The sequence below is a fragment of the Scomber scombrus genome, chromosome 11, assembly GCF_963691925.1.
Source record: "Scomber scombrus chromosome 11, fScoSco1.1, whole genome shotgun sequence".
In the NCBI taxonomy this organism is placed as follows: Eukaryota; Metazoa; Chordata; class Actinopteri; order Scombriformes; family Scombridae; genus Scomber; species Scomber scombrus.
This window is the reverse complement of record NC_084980.1, coordinates 15414949-15433970: the sequence shown is the minus strand read 5'-3', so window position 1 is coordinate 15433970 and position 19022 is coordinate 15414949. Positions and strand designations below refer to the sequence as shown.

Below are 19022 nucleotides of genomic sequence, written 5' to 3'. Positions count from 1 at the left end.
AAGCAATGCTATATGACACATAGCCTAAATGCTGCCTTGAAATCACCACAAAGATTAGTTAAAATCTCAATATAAACTTCACAGTCATAGGATTTATTGCAGGACTATTGGATTGCATTGCATTACAAGTGATAAATGTACAGATAACACTAATTAAGTTTTAACTCCGTCAATAGACATTAGCTATTTGAAAAACTTGAAAATGACAGGCATGGCCAAAAACAAATTGTCAAGGTGATGATACATTTACAGCATGGGTGCGAGGAGGTGAGCACCGGTGTTGTATCGACTCTGTTTCCCCGTCGAGATGTGTTTCCCCTAGTCCCGCCCCCGTCCGAAATGACCCGAAAGGCGAAGGAAGCGCGCGTTCACAAAAAGCTCGCCCACGAGCTGCTGTGCTCGTACCACAGAGGCACTTTGGAGAGAGCTAAGGTTCAAAACTGACTTTTTTAGCGAGTTTTATCTGAAGATGTTGTATTGTAGAAGTGAAATCCAACTTTCATGACTGTCTAGTTATATTGTTAAACTGCACATATGTTTGCGTTTTTATGTCTTTATTAACACAACCAACGACTGTCATTTCTATCAATAAAAAATATTATTTTTGTGAGAGACTTTTCATTTGGAATGTTATGGACTTTTGGAAGGAAGTGTGCTCATTCATTTATAGGCTAAATTTAAATAGCTATTCTATCATATTTGTCTTAAATGCAGCTCCATATAACAGGTAAAGCACATCCTGACAGCTTGGAATATTACTGTCAGATAATGTTCCCCCTCTGTTCCATATGAAAGGAGGCTCACACATCTTTCAAATTCATACTGCTGACTCATTTCCCCACAACAGATAAGTCCTGTGATTTTCAGGCTGATATCATTAAATTTGACCATTTAAAACAGGGGGAACGCATCCTGACAGTATCTGATAGTATTATTCCAAGCTGTCAGGGCGGGACTAGGGGAAACACATCTCGACGGGGAAACAGAGCTCGATACAACACCTGCCCTCGCCCAGCTGCATCAGCCAACCAAAGACAATACTGTAGTGAAAGCGAAACGAAGAGAGATGATGAAAGTGAAGGTACCTGCTGTCTGTTTCTATTACGTTTTCGCTCTGGGTCGGGATGTATTAGTTGGTGCGCGATTTAAATGGCTAAAAGGATGGGAAAAGGAGTTTATTTCTATTATTTGAAGGCTGGAAACAAGTAACGCTGGAAATGCATCTCGCTGCTATTCTTGTGTTAATGTTGGTCCACACAGTAGGTAAGAAGCTGTCTCTTTGTATTGCAATTGCTTATCAGGGGATCCTAAAGATTAGAAAAATGATAACAACACACCTAAACCTGAAATCGGACTGTAAAGTCAACGGCAGGACGACTTTACGTCTACGAATTGGGACGTAACCATAGCAACAAACTAAAGTTAGCTTGCTCATAGGTTACAGTTTATTTTATACTCATGGCTTTCAGCCTGGGTGCAGTAAGACTTGATACTTTTAACTGTGTACTTTTACTCCAGTATTTTCAACAGACAGGGAAATTAATTAGTACAAAGAAGAGTATCACCTGTACAATGTCAGTACAACATCCAAACTGTAAATCCTGTTTTTCTGAGCGTCAGTGTCCAGTTTTTGTTGACACTGTCAGAAAGGTTGTTGGTTCCACTCTGTGGTTATTTATGAAGCCATATAGTTAGTGGTGGTGCTGTATTGGACTGCATCATATTCAAAGCCGCTCCTATCATCCACCCCATTTATAAACATAAGGAGAATTTATAAGAAACACCTCTCAGCGCCAAAAAGAGGAACATCACTACATAAGTAAATCAGCATCTGTCTGACATTGTGACAGTATCAGGACAAACAAGTATTGTTGATTCACTTCATTTGGTTGCATTAGATTGTAAAACTTGAGCAAGTCAAAAACTGGTGAAACAGCATTCATTTGACAAAAGCAATGACGTGCAGTGATGTAATATGCACTATGCACAGTGCATTGCAATAGTGAAAGCTACCAAACCTTAAGTAGTTGGATTTAGTGCCACATGAACAGACTTGTTACTACTTTTATTTAAGAAATTGAGTTATATTTGGATCTATTTTGCATCTCCTGTTACATTTCTGAAAACATTCCCAACATTAACATAATCCTCTCCCATTAGATACAATCATAGTTCAGGTCCAGCAGTGGAGTGTGGTGGGTGCCCAGCAGGTCGTGGAGCAGGTCCTTCTCAATGGAGTCCCTCTTACTGGAGCAAGCAAGGAAGTCAGCAGCATTATCAAAACCATGTCAGCTGATGAACTCCTTCCAACACTTATGAGCCTCAACCAGATTACAGAACTGAGTAAGAAATTAATCCTTTACTATTAATGAATGTAAGTACTCAAACCTGATCAAATCTCAGGATCATTCAAATGTTTAACTTAATGTTTTATATTATTGCTGTTATCTCGCTCCCTAGGAAATTACACTGTTCTTCGGTCTCGTGAGTGCATACTGGAGGGGTCTCAGCTGCACTGGACTGACCGTGTGCTCTATGATGGAGAGGTCTACCTGACTCTGGACCACAATGATACCTGGACAGCCCACATACCACAAGCACTGGCCCTCAAAGTGCTGTGGGACCAGGCAGAGCAGCGCACAAGGACTGAGAGGATCCGCCTTCAGGAGGGATGCATCAAGCTGATGAGAGAATTAAAGCTTTCTGAGGAGCAGTCAGGTATATATATTCTTTCTAGAGGTCATTGAGCTCCTACTGCAACTTTTCTTCATCTGTTGATACTGCATTATTATTCTGTGGACACCAGCTGCCAATATTTACAATCAAATAACCTGATTAGTTGCATTTTTTCTTAAACTGAACAATAACTATAATGATGGATTAGAGATCAGGACATCAGACTTATTTTGAAAATGAAAGTGAAAGAGAGAATTATCAGGTGCAGCTTTTTTTGTAATAGAAGACCAATTCCACTTTATGTATTCACTTTTTAAAAAATATTAGTGATTAGTGATAGAATTAATCACTGTATTATTATATTTGTATTATTCAGGATTGGCAGCTGTCTTGTAGTTTTGGCTATACCTACAACCTACTATCAGGTTGAAAATGAAGAAAAAAGTTTGAATGTGTTTTAAACAAAGAAAGACTTCATTCTAAATTAAATTAATAGTTTGTCCCTGTTGTTGCTAACAGTTCACCTCCACATGAGATACACTTTTAACAAGTTTTGTTTGACATGCAATCAGTTTACAGTTGTTGGCCTGTTTTTCTAATTGCAGGAAATCATTTGCCTAGGTTTTTGATCCCAGTCTTGGCTCTGTTGGTCTTTATAGGACTTATCATTATCAGCCTCTTCCTCTACAAAAAACTGGGTGAGTAAATGAGATGTTTAAACTCCATTTGGTTAATAATAAAACAAGTTGTACAGAGTGGAATCTGGTCATGTGCTGTATAAGTAGAAAATATTTATTCTTTACCTATTCATCCACATCATGTCACATGATTTTGGTATGGAGTCTCATACTCATGAGGAAATATAAAGCACAGTCATGTGTTTTGTCTTTCTCTCACTCTCACTTAGGTAATCCACACCCTGGAGGTAAGAAAACAACACTCCCTATGTTTTCTCTTCAGTCGCTGTAAACATCTCAGTTATTAATCATAGAAGAAGACTGATAGAAATTAAACATGTTAAAGGAGCTCTGAACATCAAACCCACAGCATGTTAATTTAACTTGTAAGGTGTCAGTCAAGTGATTTCATACAACCTGATTGACTCTTAGACTATATGATATCAGTTTTATTATGACTGAATATTACTGCAGTTTCCAGGTTAGCCAGTGACAGAGACATGATAGTTCAAAGATCCACAACATTTCAGTTTATGGATACCATAAGAAATGTAAATTGTAAGTGATCTCTAGCACACTATCCTACATTAGTGACAGTTGAGTTATGTTACCAAAGCAAGTTAAATATAAGTGATCTCCAGCACACTTGATCCCACATTAGTGACAGTTGAGTTGAGTTATGTTGGCCTGTTTTTTTTTTAAAGAATAATTTGTGATCTTTGACTTCTTTGCAGGTGTTATTGGCTCAATTATACATTACTCACCTAACACCATTGTATGAAATGCCTCCGAAGGACATCACAGAAATGCCTCAAGAAACAAAAGGCTATGGATATCATAGCCATCATATGGTCTGGATTTTAGGCTAAATATTTTATGCACTTTAAACTACATCTGTCACACTTCACACTTGTGTGTTTAATATTCACACACACACACACACACACACACACACACACACACACACACACACACACACACACACACACACACACACACACACACACACACACACACACACACACACACACACACACACACACACACACACACACACAAACACGGACAGGCTCCACAGAAATAGACACACTCTCTTGATGTTGATATCTATTGTCACTTTCATGCGATGAAAATCAAGTCACATGACGGCTGGGAAAGTGATGATTGGTCAGCATGTCATATTGCGCTGTGGTTAGTTTGTATCAACTGGTGTGTGGGAAAAATGATCACTTATTGGAAAATGGGCAGTGCCAGCTGTAACCAAAAGCCCAGTGGGGAAGCCAAAGAAAGAAAAAAGGAAGATAATGTTGTCTGTTCATCCACTTTTGCTTAAAGTGTTTTGCATCACTGTGGTGTGACGCCGTTATAAGCCTGTGTGTGGGTGTTGATTTGTCCAGTGCATTATATGTTGGCTTTTGCAGTGTGTGAAGTTGCCTAGCTCACTTGACTCTTATTGAAACTACTATTCAGCTGTTCTGTGTGTATCTCAAGATGGCATTGTTGTATATTCAGTCACATGTATCAGTAATAACCATTGTGCTGTCTGCTTGGGTGGTTTTCAGAGAACACTGATATTACCATCATCTTGAGTCTTACACTTCTTTGAGATGATTTAATCCATTCTATCCTTGTCTTGTGATTTGTGAGTGAAATGACAATATTTCAGCACTTGGTCTATTGAGCTGTAAAGGCAGACCTGCTCCCAGCTCAGCTGAACTACTGATTAATCTTTTGACCAACAGGTATGTGATTTGACATGTCAGCTTGACTGGAAGCTCCAAATAATTAAGGTGGACTTGAATGGGCAGGGTGGGTAACATCGGGTGGGCATGATTTGTGCAGCGAGACGGTGTGGGGGGGTCCATGAGTGTCAGTGCCCCGGGGTCCCTGAGGGGACTAATCCAGCCTTGACTGTAACCCCCTGTTTAGGCCTACTGAGCTGTTCAAATCAAATTATCTCCTGAGGATTGTGATGACTTTTTTTCTTCTCAATCAAACCAGATAAATACCAAATGATATTCATTATGGACCTTGTCAATGAACAAATACAATGTAATTAATATTGGATGTCAAAGTATATAGTATACAATGCTTATTATATAACACAGTATACAGAAACTGTGTATAGTCTTGTTCCTGTACAAAAATAGACTTCTCAAAGATTCTTTAACTAAAGTTTTCTTTTTGACATATTCATGGCAAACAGTTTCATTATGTGTATGCAAATACTCAGTGAAATTACAATAAAGTGATTTTTGAATCATGAAAATGTGAAGTTAAACTTTTAACACAAGTAGTATGGGATAAAATAAAAATAAAATAAAATACTAAGTAAACAGTCTCTTTGTAAAATCTGCAATATATAAAAACAGGCTACATACTTTAACTTTTTGATGCTTATCTGAATTCATTTAATTTTAAGATGTCTTTAAGATGTTATGCTGGAGTCTCTGCAATTCAATAAAAGTACACTGTGTACATCATTATTCCCCCCCCCCCAGTTTAATATACATAAATTGCTTGAAATGTAAATAATCAGATTAAAGACACATGATGGATTTAACTTGATTTAACATTTTAAAATAAAGAAGCTACACGTCAATTTGTTTAGACATTGAGTAGTGGTATTTGTTTATATTGAATACTTTACATCTCACCAGTGTTGGGGAGTAACTAGTTACATGTAACAGCATTATGTAATTTAATTACAAAATAAACTGCAATCCATTTCAGTTACTGAGAAAAAAAGAAGTAATTAAAGCACAATAATTTATGAAAATGTTGATTACAAAGGGGGTTACATCTGAATATTTTCTGTAAAAGCTCAGGCTATATGTTGAATAATATTCATTTTGTTGCTTGCATGTTTTTAATGTACACAATGCCTTATTTTGCAATTTCCAGTCAAAGCCATTAAGTAAAGCCATTTGATGCTATTCTGATGCTTTTGATTGGTTCTCTTGTTCTATCTATCGCTCTGGTTCTCTTGTTTCAATTTGCAGCGCCTCAGGCCTGCCAATGAAATCAATCCACATTGCCAGTCAAAGCTAAAAAACCTGTCTGAGAACATGTATAGTTTGTAAATAAACCATGACGTTGGCTTATTTGGAGCACACATGGGCTTGCATTGTGTCAGAGTTTTTCTTTATTTTATATTCCAAGATCTACATGAACTAATGAATACATTTTTAAATGAGAGATACATCTTGTTTCATAGCAAATGATCTCCCTTATAAATCATGTAGTATCCATGAAAAAAAACCTGAATTTAACTAGGGCTAAATGGGTACAGTTGACCCAAGAGTTGAAAACATTTGTTAGAAAATTTGAAAAATAAATGTAATAAGTTACATTATTTTGATTAAATAATTGAAATAGTTACATTACCTATTAAATTTTAAACAGGGTAACTAGTAATCTTAACCTATTACATATCCAAAGTAAATGAGGGTTGGGAAGGTCCCAACCCTGCATCTCACAAAACTAAACCATAAATCAAACACTGATAACATCTTTAGGCCAGCAGAGGACGGTATGTCTTTTTTTGACAGTTTTTGACTATTCAGACGCTGCTCTGGCAGGAAGTGTCCTCCAACCAATCGCAAGATCGCATTCGTAAACGTTACCACAGCGATAACGGCAGCTCCTTGAACGGACCAATCACAGGAGCGCTTTCTGGCATTTAAACCGTGTAGCGTCATCGTCACGAAATTCAAATTTTTTTAACCAAGGCGAGGAGAGTAAAGAGGTGCATCAGTGGCGAGACACGTTTCTACTGAAGAGGTGAGACCATTTCGTTTGATTTAAAGTTGTAGAAGTGATTCTTTTGATGGCCCGTAAAACAGCATGACTTATTTTGGTTTTCGACAGTGATTACGGTATTTTTTAAAGCGGTAAAACCTTAATTTGTGCTTATATATTCCGGCCTGTGTTATGGCAGCAGCGTTCATTGAAGTCGAGCTAATCCAAAATTAACTTAAAACCAGGTCTATCAGAAATAATATCCAGCAACTGCTACACGTTGGGTTTATTTTTATTTGCATTGATGTCCAGGTCGTGTGAAACGTGACAAAGATGGCACAGTTTGGGTTTGAGAACGACATCCACAGTATCTTGAAGCTGGATATGCCCATTACAAACGCTCCTATGGCGAGGTGGCAGAGAAAAGCCAGCTCATCAAACACATCCGCCTTAACACCTGGAAAAAGTGCTAATGTATCGCAGAGTTTATCAAAAACACCCAGCAAAACACCAGGTAATGTTTTACACACTGTCTCAATACGGTAGTACTGAGTTAATGATCACCAGCAGACTTCTTGGACAACACTTTGTAACTACATCTTCATAAATATTAACCACTGATAACCTCTTTATGTTTTAGGAAAAAATAAAAAACAAACTCCCTCTAAGATGGGAGGAGACCGTTTTATTCCCACCAGAAACAGCAAACAAATGGATGTGGCGAGTTTCTTGCTCTCAAGGGAGAACGAGCCAGTGAACACAAACAATGCAGCAGGAACATCAGTGAGGATTTTGAACTTTGATACAAACTACCTACCTTCATAAATAACACTTTATTAAAACTACTAGCAATTTATTAACCATTTGCTTTTTGTTAGGAAAGCCAGAAAGCCTGGTCCATGACATTGAATGGATACAACATTGAAGAAGCAAAGATCTTACATCTTGGTGGAAAACCACTGAATGCTCCAGAGGGTAAGAGCACTGGCCAACAATATTGTATGAACATAATAAGTGTATTTTTTCTTTTTTTTTTTAAATTCATGGTGTAATTTACAGGATATCAGAACAACTTGAAAGTCCTCTACAGTCAGGTTACAACTCCAGTCTCCACCAAAAAGACAAGATATATATCTTCAGCTCCTGACAGAATCTTGGATGCTCCGCAGCTTCGAAATGATTTCTGTAAGTTGGACATTTTAGACGTTGTTCCTAATAACATTCGTGTCTCAGTCCATTGTGACAACAGCTATTAATCACACCTTAAAATCCCAGTAATCCACTGAGTGTGAATATTGAACTAATATGATAAACACATTAGTCTTCATACTAAATATATTTTAAAAATCAATGTTTTTGTTATTTTGTTTCTTCCCAAGATTTGAATCTGCTAGACTGGAGCAGCCGAAACGTTCTCGCTGTGGCTCTTCACAACAGCGTGTACCTGTGGGATGCCTCGCAAGGAGACATCATTCTTCTCATGAAGTTGGACTCTGAAGAGGACTACATCTGCTCGCTGTCATGGACCAAAGAAGGAAGCTACCTTGCTATTGGCACCAGTGACTGCAAAGTTCAGGTCAGTGTGCTGCTAATAAAACCTGTCTCAGTTCATAATGACACGCAGCCCTCAAAACATTGCTTCCTATTTTGCTTTAACGGTATATTTTTATTTCTTCAGTTGTGGGATGTTGAGAATTTGAAGCGTTTACGCAGCATGTCCAGCCACACAGCGAGAGTTGGTAGTCTGAGCTGGAACGACCATGTCCTTTCCAGGTAAAGTTGCTCCTTCATCTGATTTTTCTTTTTTTCTTTTAAAAAAAAAATTATTTCAAATTTTATTTTTTAACTAACAATTCCCTTTTTTTGCTTTTATGAGCTCGAATGTAATTTCTCTTCCTTCCACAGTGGCTCCAGATCGGGACACATCCACCATCATGATGTGAGGGTAGCAAACCATCACATCTCTACGCTGACTGGTCACTCGCAGGAGGTTTGTGGGCTGAAGTGGTCCCCAGATGGGCGATACCTGGCCAGTGGAGGCAATGACAACTTGGTGTGTGTATGGCCCCGCATGCAGGAGGGCAGCGTCAGCAACGAAAGCCAGGCAGTCCACTGCTGGAGCGAACATCAAGGAGCTGTTAAGGTGAGCAGTTTCACACTTACGCTAGCACACAAAATCTGAATAAGCTATTTAACAACTTGCCAAGTATTCAGGACAATATGGATATCTGGACATTGCTTATATTAAGAATATTTTTAAAAACACCAGGATAACTTGTAAATACACTTCATGAATAATCAGCATGTGTCAAGATTTACTCATTTGTAATTATTCTAGGCTTTGGCCTGGTGTCCATGGCAGCCAAATATCCTTGCATCTGGAGGCGGTACCAGTGACCGTCACATCCGCATCTGGAATGTAAACAGTGGCTCCTGCATCACTTCACTTGACACTCAGTCTCAGGTAAACAAACTGATCTGAACCTTAAAGTTTTTTAGTGGTTTTAAGTCGACATTTCACAGAAATCAGACTTTATTTAACCTGGTAGTGAAGACTTTTCTCAAGCTAAACATAACTTTGATTTTTCAGATCTCCTCTTTGGTGTTTGCACCAAACTACAAAGAGCTGGTTTCTGCTCATGGATATGCCCACAACAATCTCACAATCTGGAAGTACCCCTCTCTTGTCAAAGTCACAGAGCTCAACGGTATGTAACGGTCTAGTGGATTGGGTCTGTTTTACGTCATGCCTCCAGTGAACTGGAAACGGCTCCTTAATGTTTCTGCTTGTCTAAACGTTTAATACTTTTATATTTCAGGCCATGAAGACAGAGTTCTCAGTTTGACTCTGAGCCCAGACAGCTCTACTGTCGCCACTATTGCTGGAGATGAGACGATTCGTCTGTGGAAGAGCTTCGAAATGGACCCTATTAAGAAGAAGGCCAAAGAGAGGGCAGTGTCTAACAGTGCGATTCATCAATCAATCAGATGAATTTATTTATTGGGATCTGCTGCTGAGGTTTTTTGGTCGATGGCAAATTATGTACAAATGTTTTTATTTAATCCACAATAAAGATTTCAACCCAGTGTTTTAGCCATAACTGGCATCTTACTTCTCCTGTTAGTGGTTTAATGGTTTGTTCATCAATTGTGTGTACAGGTCTGATACTGTTTACAGCATAAATGTAGTTTATTAGATTTTAAGCTGTTTTTGTTTTGGCTGGAAGGCAATAGCAGTGCCAGCCTTATAAACACGAGTTGACTGACTGAGCAAAGTTACATTTGTCAGTCGTGTCACATTTCGTTTTTAAATGAAATGTCAGCTTACATACACTATCAGCACCTTGTCTTGTTAAAATGTATGACTTTCAGTCATAACTATAGTGGAAAAGCGCCATTAGCTTTTAATAATCAGGGTCCATTGCATATATTGAACTGGGTTATGAAATAAATGGTTTGTTTACCATATCTGCTTCTGAGAGTCCTCTTTTCCCCCTTAATGGTATTGCAAACCGAAGGGCTAAGGCAATCATTTGTGTGTTAAAATGGTTTGACACATGACTGATCAAATTCCACTATCAATAAAAACCACAAACCTGACCCTAGATTTGCTGAACATGCAAGGCCTTCTTAAACACTGGTCTTAATGACATGAGGGGTAACATGGGACCCAAAATGACCTGTTCAACAGTTACTTTTGCTACATTTTACATTTAGGATCAATTGGGAGAAAAATGATCCAAGTTTGACTTTCACAGCATACTTCTATTTATAAGCAGGTTTAATGTTGAGTGATGTAATTTGACTCATTTCCTTTGATACTTTTTACAATATCAATTTGTGGCTGTGACAATCACAATATGCTTTTGAATGCTCTGCATGTGTGCAATTTTTATGATGTGACAAACCATTCTCCAGTTCCAAATGTACTCATTACCTACACAATAGAGATTTTAATATTTATAGGATTTTATTTGTTTAAGTCAATGTTAATCTTGGTTTGAAGATTAAAGGTAAAATATAAATACATGAATAAACTTAAATAGCTTAATTTGAAAATGTCTATCAAAGACTTAAGACGAGAGCATCTTTCCAGTGACTTTTTCTAATTTTCTAAAACAGCATAAACTCTGGTAGGTTAATACACATACTTCAGTGAAATTAAGACAACCATTTACTTTTAAATCCAAATTTTAATAGAAAGCAAAGTTTCTATATTTCTATTAATTTCCCACACAGTGTGCTGAAAAAAATAGACCATGATACAATTTTGCAACATATTGATAAACTGAGGATGTACACATATAGCTGTGTATGTCCTTATGTTGTTATGCAAAATTACAAAATTCATCAATACTGTAATATACAGTAAAAGAAATGCTTTCCAAAATTATTAAAATTGAAAAACCTTGGTGTAAAGTACACACCATAATTGCTTTCCAAATGACAGAGACCTTTATCTAAAATTTGTTTAATTTTATTTAAGATAAATAAAAGCAGGAAAAAACTAAATATTCAACATTTACAACGAAAACCTTTTTTTTGGCATAAGCTTTTGCAGTTATTTACATGTGCTGGTCTTCAGTGGAAACTGTGTGATACTCCCAAGCAATAAGGGTCATGCCAGTCGAACCGCAGTGTCTGTCAAGCGTGTGGGTGAAGCCTGAGTTAAAGAATACTATAAGTGACTAAATGAGCACCAGTCTTGACACAGTGTGTCACAGTTAATAGTTTTCACAACTAACAAACGCAGTGTGGCATGAAGATATCGCTGGCAAAACACAAAATGCCATTTATATCCCACAAAGTGTGCATACATTAAAAACAAAAAAAAAAGACGAGACTTTATAGTGGTATAGGTGCCATCCCAATATGCTACTATATGGATGATGAACGACATATTCAAGGAGGCCTCCTCTTATGCCTACTTCTAATTTTCAGAGTCACCAAATTAGATGTCCTTGACTTTTCGCATGATGACTTTTCCATTGGTTTGGTGGGGCGCATTCCCGTTCTCCAGGTGTTTACCATTGGCCTGCACAGTGTGTTCACTGGTTGAACCGTTCTGTTTTGGCTTGTCTTTTGTCTGAGGGAGCCGGTTTCCCTTTATGTAGGCCTGCACCCAAAAGTGGGAAAAGAGGATGAAGAAGAGAACACCATACATCCAGATAAGGTGGATCCACAGGGGAGCCTGGTAGTCACACTTTTCCATGAAATAGTATTGGCTGATGTGAATAGAGACCAGAACAAACTGCGCCTGTAAAACAACAAGGGATTTTAAAAAAATTATCAAGGGAGCACAAATTAAATGGTTGTAAATCTGATGCCAATCCAAAACTGTAGTAATTTCACAATAAATAAATAAATAAAATTAATAAGTAAGGGGACATACAAGCTGGATGGCAGTCATGTACTTCTTCCACCATAGGTATTTCTGGAAGCGAGGTCCTGCAGCAGAGAGTCCGTAGTAAGAGTACATGATAACGTGGACTGTTGAATTCACCAAGGCGTGGAAGGAGCCCATTCCTCCACCTTTAGAGAGAGAAAAAAAAGGGAGGAAATTATGCATTTCATAAGATATTTGAACACAAATGTGAAATGGAGCAATTACAGTCAAGAATCACATATAAATTTATCCGATTTTAAGTCACATCTTAAAGCTAAAATAATTCAATGGAAGGAAAAGCAAATCTCAGGCACTCATGCATGGAGCAGTAACAAAAACCCCAGGATTAAGTGTAATTAACTTTGTTACTGCTCCATGCATGAGTGCCTGAGATTTGTTTTTCTTCCACGTGATTACCCTCCACGTGAGTTTTATATGATAAAACAGTCTTCAAGCACACCACTACCTCTTTTTCATAACTTTGTTTATACTTAAAGTGTGATGCTCCGGTGACCAAAGTGCTGCAATTCTGCTTTGCCCAATTAAGACAGCCAACCAAAATCCAGGTCCTTCCTTTTATCTGCAGACTTACTAATAGCTCCAAAATCTGGACTGGTCACTAAAGCAGACTGGGCCTTTGTTGTTCGGGCACCTCAGCTGTGGAGCTCAGACTAGCAGACTCAGAGTCCTCTTAAATCTCTTCTTAAGAGTCACTTTTATTGTTTTTTTCATGGGTTTTTCTTAACTGATGGCAATTGTCGTAAGTATTTAAATTATTTTATCTCATCTGTATCTTTGTTTTGGATGTTATTTACTTGCATTATCTGTTTTTCCTTGTAAAAGCACCTTGTAACTTTGTTTTTGAAATGTGCTATACAAGTAAATGAATAATAAATAAAGTATGCATATAATGTATGATGTGCTTTACATGGATATTATGCTAAGTAAACCTCACCAGGAGTCTGGACGACACCCCACCACCACGACCAGGGCATGAAGGAGTGATGGAAGACATGGAGAAATGTGATCTGGTTTTGTTTCTTTCTCAACACAAAGAATACCTAAAAAGAAGCCAACATAAAGCAAAGGTTAGGTTACAAAAAAGTCAAACAATGAAAGTCGCTGGAAAAGGGAATCAAAAAAAAGTTTGAAGAGATCAAAAAGTACTTACTGTGTCAAGTAGTTCGACGTATTTTGAAAAATAAAACAACCAAGCCACTCGAACCATCTGGAGAACGAAAAGGAAGAAGATGTCAGATATTTAACTGTGATGTACCAGTGGATTTGTTTTGAGGAGATGAGGACACTAATCTTCATTTTTTCTGATAAAAAAGTATATGTATGAGTAGTTTTTCTTCAGGCCTTGTCAGGATGGCTAAATGATGGCTCTTGACAAATTTTTGCCACCTTACCCTAAGTGCCTGCGGGCTCCTCGAGGTATCAATAAGGTCACATCTCCATGTAAAGGTAGTAGCCCATCCAGACATCAGGAACTAGGCACCAAAAGACAGCAGCGACGGTTATTATCAACTTTACAAGCGCTTTGGTTTGTGAAGGATTAGAGAAGCACGAGTACTAAATCTCCTCAAGGGTTTTGTTGAGTCATCACTTTTCTCACCTCATACACTATGTAACCATTCAATAAAACCATGCTAAGGTTGTAGGCGATCATGGCTGAGTTTAGATGGAAGGGCTTGCGGTTTGCCATCATGCGTGGACCAGCGTACACTGCGAAGAAGACATAGCCCAACAGGATGGCGGTCATCTGTAGTGGATCCTGCATCAGTGGGTAGCCTACGATTCTGTCATCTGCAAAACACACATTCATCACTGTAACATACACTTCAGTTTATCCACAGTTTTAAGTAGATTAATGGTGTCATTGTTCTATTTTTTTTAACATATCAGTTTATATGTTGTACATCACTGTTTACATGGAGATAAATACATCAAATGTTAAATGTAAATTTGTAAAAGAGACAAATGAAGCTTACCGATTTTCGATAGTAGATTATTGTAGATTTCTAAAGGGTTGGGCACGACTCCTCGCAGCATGGTGACTGCTTGCTTCTTCTTCTTGAACAAAACCCCTGACAAAAAAAAAAAAGACAATGTAAAGACAGTATCAGGAGCTGGCATGAGTGAGGCTCGCTGGGCAGGTGAGCAACAAAGCGACCTGCCCACCTGCTTCCTTACAGACTGAACAAACAGGAGACAGCTGCACCAGCTCATCAAACAGCTCTGAGTGCCCTTTGCTACAACCTTTATAAAAATAAAAAACATGTTGAGGAAATCTATATTAGGCCCTCCTTTCACGACCTAATGGTAGATCAAAATCATGGAAAAACTGGCACAAACTAGCTTCATTCAAAAGAAAAGGCCTTGCTGTATTTAGTCAAAAACAAAACACTGTTCAGTATTAAAAATGACGATTTATGTGAATGATAGAGGAATTGTAAAACATCTGGAATTTGCTGTGAGTTTAAAAACAATGAAATACTCTCTTGCTGACTAACAGATCAAGTCAAACAGGTGAGGCAGAGAAACTGGCCCATATGGCTAACCAACCACATGGGCTACCAAGATATGAGATGATCAGTTTCTCAGGATATAAAACTACCAAACAACCAAAAGAAAATGTTTAAAGCATCAGAATTAATGGTTCCCTCCCCTATATGATGACTTTACCCTTAAACTGAAGGAGTGTTTGAAACAAAAAGACACTCGTCTAACCACAATCCAAGAGAGGCATGCCCTTTCAGTCACAAAATAGTACACTCTTTTTAACAGTTTAGCCAGTATGACAACAACGGTTAAAAATCTGCTGTTGTGTAAGTAGAAAGTGACTCACCGGCTCAGCACAAGTCCTCAGCCCTCACTGTTTGTGAGGAAAGCAGCTGCACAGCCACAGCAGGCAGCACTCAATCCAGAGGATCAAACAAATCAGTCACACCAATCAGGTGCAAACCAGAAAAAATGCAAAGCGTTTCTTTATAGGTTGAAGCTGAGAACAGTGTGTAATGTGGAGATATGTTCACACACAACAACAACAACAAGAGCTGAAAGAGAGAGAAGAGAGAGGGAGAGAGAAAGCAAGAGGCCAGCTATGACAACTATGGCACTGAGATCATTCAATTTAAACCCCAAGGCATTACTACAGACCTTGCTAGTTTCAGACCACACCCTGTTTCATGCTAAGCTCCACCTTCATATCCCCATTTAGGCTGTTTGTGATTGGACTGTTTCATCAATGGTGATGAAGGGGATGGGGTCAGAGAGCTGCAGGCCCCAGTTAAAGAAACCAAGACCCAGGAGTCAATGGCCCCATTGTTATTCAAAGACTGCCCATTAAACAGTGCAAGAAAAAAACAAAAACAAACTAACCTCATGTGAAAGACTGAAACAAAATGAGACAGAAAATATATCAAATGTCTTTCGAGTGTCAAAACATGCTCTAAAAAATTGTACCATTCCAGTTATTTCAACCATGTTCCTCACACACATACACACACAATCTGTGCCAAAGGTGAAATGTGATATATTATACATTCGCAAACCGTATGTCACATTTTGTGACACCCATCCCTTACACCTTTGTGGCACAAGAGGCTCTGGGCCAATCCTTGCTGCTATGACGAGCTCTCCTGTGCCTCTGGTTTTACCTGTTCCTCGAGCATCAGCGATGAAGGGTGTGAGGCTTGGAGAGCAGTTGACAGTTTAGTCTTCCACCACCTGTATGTTGGGCTGAAAAGTTGACTGGTATGAAAAGAATCCATGCATGAGAGAGAGGGGAACAACAAGAGAGAGAAAGCAATACACAAAATGAGGGACATTTATTTTACCAAGTTCAACTCTGAAATTGCAGATTGCAGATAATCCCCCCAAATTTAAAAATACTCCTAGGAGAACAAGACATATTTGGCTGCCCAATAGGTACCAACATGCCACAACCTGAGGGACAATTATTGACCTAGACAGACAAACACACACACTCTGTTTTGTTTCTTTTTCTGTGCATTGCTTTTATTGTATTTTTGTTTTCATTTATTCTGTATGGTTTTACTGTTTTCAATTGTGTTTGATTTTGTAAAGCGTCTTTGAGTATTGTTAAAAGCGCTCTATAAATAAAATGTGTAATTTAAAAAAATTATGAATATATGTCAATCTTAATGTTATGTTAATGCTCATTTGTTTCATTGACTCTTAACGCTTTGGCAATGTTGTTGTTGTGACATTCACGCCAATAAAGACAATTTGAATTTGAGAAAGAGAAGTAGAAAGAGAGAGGGTAATCATCATCATCATCATCATCATCATCATCATCATCATCATCATCATCATCATCATCATCATCATCATCATCATCATCACATCTATAAATTGGGTTTGACACATGGTGGCCCCTAAATACAATCCTAGAAATGAAAAGTTGGGGGGTGGGGGAGCTAAAGGGATTAAAGGGACAACATTTAGCTTTCACTGATGTAGGGGCATCATGTGCTTTTTTAAAGGTTTCAAGAAATGACTGCTTTTTTAAATGAAAAGTATTCCCAAAACTTGCACAGTGGCCTTATGACCACTTTAAGGTGTGGCTCTTGGCGTCACTTGCCTTAGGTCATCTAAATCCGAAATGGAAGAGAAACCAAGTTTGTTAACATATTTAACAGCTTAGTTTCAGTCCTTTATCTCTAAAGAGAGTGAGGAGACTGCAGCTGCTTGCTAAGCAAGTGTTTCTGCTGAGGAGGCTACACTGCAACATGTCTACCAAAGCTGGTTGCATTTATGTGCAGCCAAGGATCTGTTACAGCAAGAAGTGCATCTAATTTTTAGTGGGCCAAGTACTATAACCTTGATATATTTAACGTAACAGTTCTTTGATGCGTTCCTGCTTTTTATTCATTAAAACTGTGTGCAAAAGAACAAAATATGACCAAAACTTGTCATTATTCTGACTGATGGAGGTTGAAGTGGCATTAAGTGGATGTGAATGTGCGGTCAGGCTAACTTCATGGTCAGCTGTTTCTCATAGCTGCCAAATTACTACACACAACACACTACCTATATTCTTCTTGGTCTTGTGACTATTCATATTGTCTAGGCTTCGCCCAATAGCAAAATTTAATAACCGGAGAATACACAGCATCTTTGAGATGTCAGTTGTCCTCAATTACAGATGATTGTGAGAAATTAGACAGGTCAGATACCTCTGGATGTGAGAGATTGAGCATGGCTGCTTGAGATGCTGAAATGAATGAATGGACTCATTAAACTAGAATGTGAACATGTATTTCTCAGTATGATTGTTACGAAATAGTAAGATTGCCTAACACAAGTGACATCAAGATTTATAAATTCGCTTTTCAGTGACACTGACATCGACATTGCTGGAAACTGGTCCATCGCACTTTTGGGTTGTTCGATAAAGAGACGAAACTAGATTCCACGTGGGGTTATCACAGTTTTCTAATAGTCTAAGTATAAGATCACTGATGCCCAGAATAATCTGGAGCTGACAACTAACAGTGTTAGAATTTGAAAAATCATGTTGGTCATCTAACAAATGATGGTCAAAAGGGAACACACTTTCTCTTTAACAGAATCAGTTTTTCTCCAAGATGGAGAGAAAAAAAAAATTGTTTTTCTTTTCGTTTTTTGTCATATATATATTTTGACATTTTCTAAATTTCATTGTTTTTATCAGAGTAAAAAAACTGTTTAACCGTTTTGCCAATCTCATAAGATTGAGTATTTCACTAAAAGTAAACTCAGCTGTGGTCATACATTCAGAAAACGCCAAAGTCATACAAACAATTTGTGCTAAAGGTGAAGTCAAATATCATACGTTCACAAACCTGATGTCACATTTTCTGTTGCCCATCCCTTCCGCTTTTGTGACACAAGAGGCCAGGTTGAAGTCCTGTATTACCTGTTCCCTGAGCACGGATGAGGAAAGGCGTGAGACTTAGAGAGCACTTGAAAGTTTAGACCTCCAGCACCTGAATGTTAGATTAGATGAAAGAAACCCATCCATGTAGGAGCAAGAGAGAGGGAAGAATCATCATCTGTTTACATGGCATTTGACAGTTTAGCACATGGTGGTTCTTCAGTGAAGTGCAGGCATGAAAATCATGAAAATTAAACCATTTAACTTGTATTGCACAAAATTCAAACTAAAAGTAAATTCACAAAGGAAATTTGGGTGGGGAGGCAACATCAGTCGGGTGCATTTGTGTCATACAATTTAAACTTTTTAAAATAAAAAGTATGGCTAAAACTTGACCAGTAGCCACTTCAAGGTGTTGCTCTCTGTCTCAATTGCTTTCAGCCACCTAAATCTGAAATGCAAGAGAAACAATGCTTGTTAACATAATTAACAGCTCAGTTTCACCCAGTGAATTCTAAAGGGAGTGAGGGAACTGCACTTGCAAAGAAAAGGCTTCACTGAAGTATTTCTTTCAAAGTTGGTTGCATTCATGTGCAGCCAAGGATCTATAATAACAACAGTTAGTGTGTCTATAACTGGAGGGCAAAGAGTTGGAGCC

General features: G+C 38.1%; 3 protein-coding genes across 3 annotated transcripts; 2 read left to right on the top strand and 1 right to left on the bottom strand.

Annotated features, from left to right (window-relative positions):
* Nucleotides 1-1132: 1132 nt before the first annotated feature.
* Nucleotides 1133-4202, top strand: LOC133991083 (uncharacterized). The gene is made up of 6 exons (XM_062429548.1): nt 1133-1263; nt 2161-2343; nt 2461-2718; nt 3276-3374; nt 3584-3601; nt 4088-4202. The coding sequence occupies exons 1-6, from the start codon at nt 1218-1220 to the stop codon at nt 4132-4134; spliced, it is 651 nt and encodes a 216-aa protein (XP_062285532.1). The 5' UTR covers nt 1133-1217; the 3' UTR covers nt 4135-4202.
* A 2897-nt stretch (nt 4203-7099) lies between these two features.
* cdc20 (cell division cycle 20 homolog) lies at nt 7100-10554 on the top strand. Its single transcript, XM_062429073.1, has 11 exons — nt 7100-7136; nt 7407-7608; nt 7735-7877; nt 7973-8069; nt 8154-8279; nt 8474-8670; nt 8773-8867; nt 9000-9237; nt 9433-9558; nt 9685-9802; nt 9914-10554. Exons 2-11 carry the CDS (start codon nt 7428-7430, stop codon nt 10084-10086), a joined length of 1494 nt encoding a protein of 497 aa, XP_062285057.1. The 5' UTR covers nt 7100-7136; nt 7407-7427; the 3' UTR covers nt 10087-10554.
* A 1491-nt stretch (nt 10555-12045) lies between these two features.
* elovl1a (ELOVL fatty acid elongase 1a) lies at nt 12046-14535 on the bottom strand. The gene is made up of 7 exons (XM_062428951.1): nt 14475-14535; nt 14099-14289; nt 13893-13973; nt 13652-13708; nt 13436-13541; nt 12487-12626; nt 12046-12351 (listed from the first exon to the last, which is right to left on the bottom strand). Exons 1-7 carry the CDS (start codon nt 14533-14535, stop codon nt 12046-12048), a joined length of 942 nt encoding a protein of 313 aa, XP_062284935.1.
* Between the last annotated feature and the right edge of the window lie 4487 nt (nt 14536-19022).

Bases quoted from the DNA above. Each gene is read 5' to 3' on its own strand.
- elovl1a (XM_062428951.1), bottom strand. From the start codon at position 14,535: ATGCTGCGAGGAGTCGTGCCCAACCCTTTAGAAATCTACAATAATCTA. The intron at 13,974-14,098 runs GTGAGAAAAGTG...TTTGGTGCCTAG, and splicing joins ATGGTTACATAGTGTATGAG to TTCCTGATGTCTGGATGGGC. The intron at 12,627-13,435 runs GTGAGGTTTACT...CTCTCTCTAAAG, and splicing joins GGGTGTCGTCCAGACTCCTG to GTGGAGGAATGGGCTCCTTC.
- LOC133991083 (XM_062429548.1), top strand. From the start codon at position 1,218: ATGCATCTCGCTGCTATTCTTGTGTTAATGTTGGTCCACACAGTAG. The intron at 2,344-2,460 runs GTAAGAAATTAA...CTCGCTCCCTAG, and splicing joins CAACCAGATTACAGAACTGA to GAAATTACACTGTTCTTCGG. The intron at 2,719-3,275 runs GTATATATATTC...CTGTTTTTCTAA, and splicing joins GCTTTCTGAGGAGCAGTCAG to TTGCAGGAAATCATTTGCCT.
- cdc20 (XM_062429073.1), top strand. From the start codon at position 7,428: ATGGCACAGTTTGGGTTTGAGAACGACATCCACAGTATCTTGAAGCTG. The intron at 8,671-8,772 runs GTCAGTGTGCTG...TTATTTCTTCAG, and splicing joins CCAGTGACTGCAAAGTTCAG to TTGTGGGATGTTGAGAATTT. The intron at 8,868-8,999 runs GTAAAGTTGCTC...TTCCTTCCACAG, and splicing joins AACGACCATGTCCTTTCCAG to TGGCTCCAGATCGGGACACA.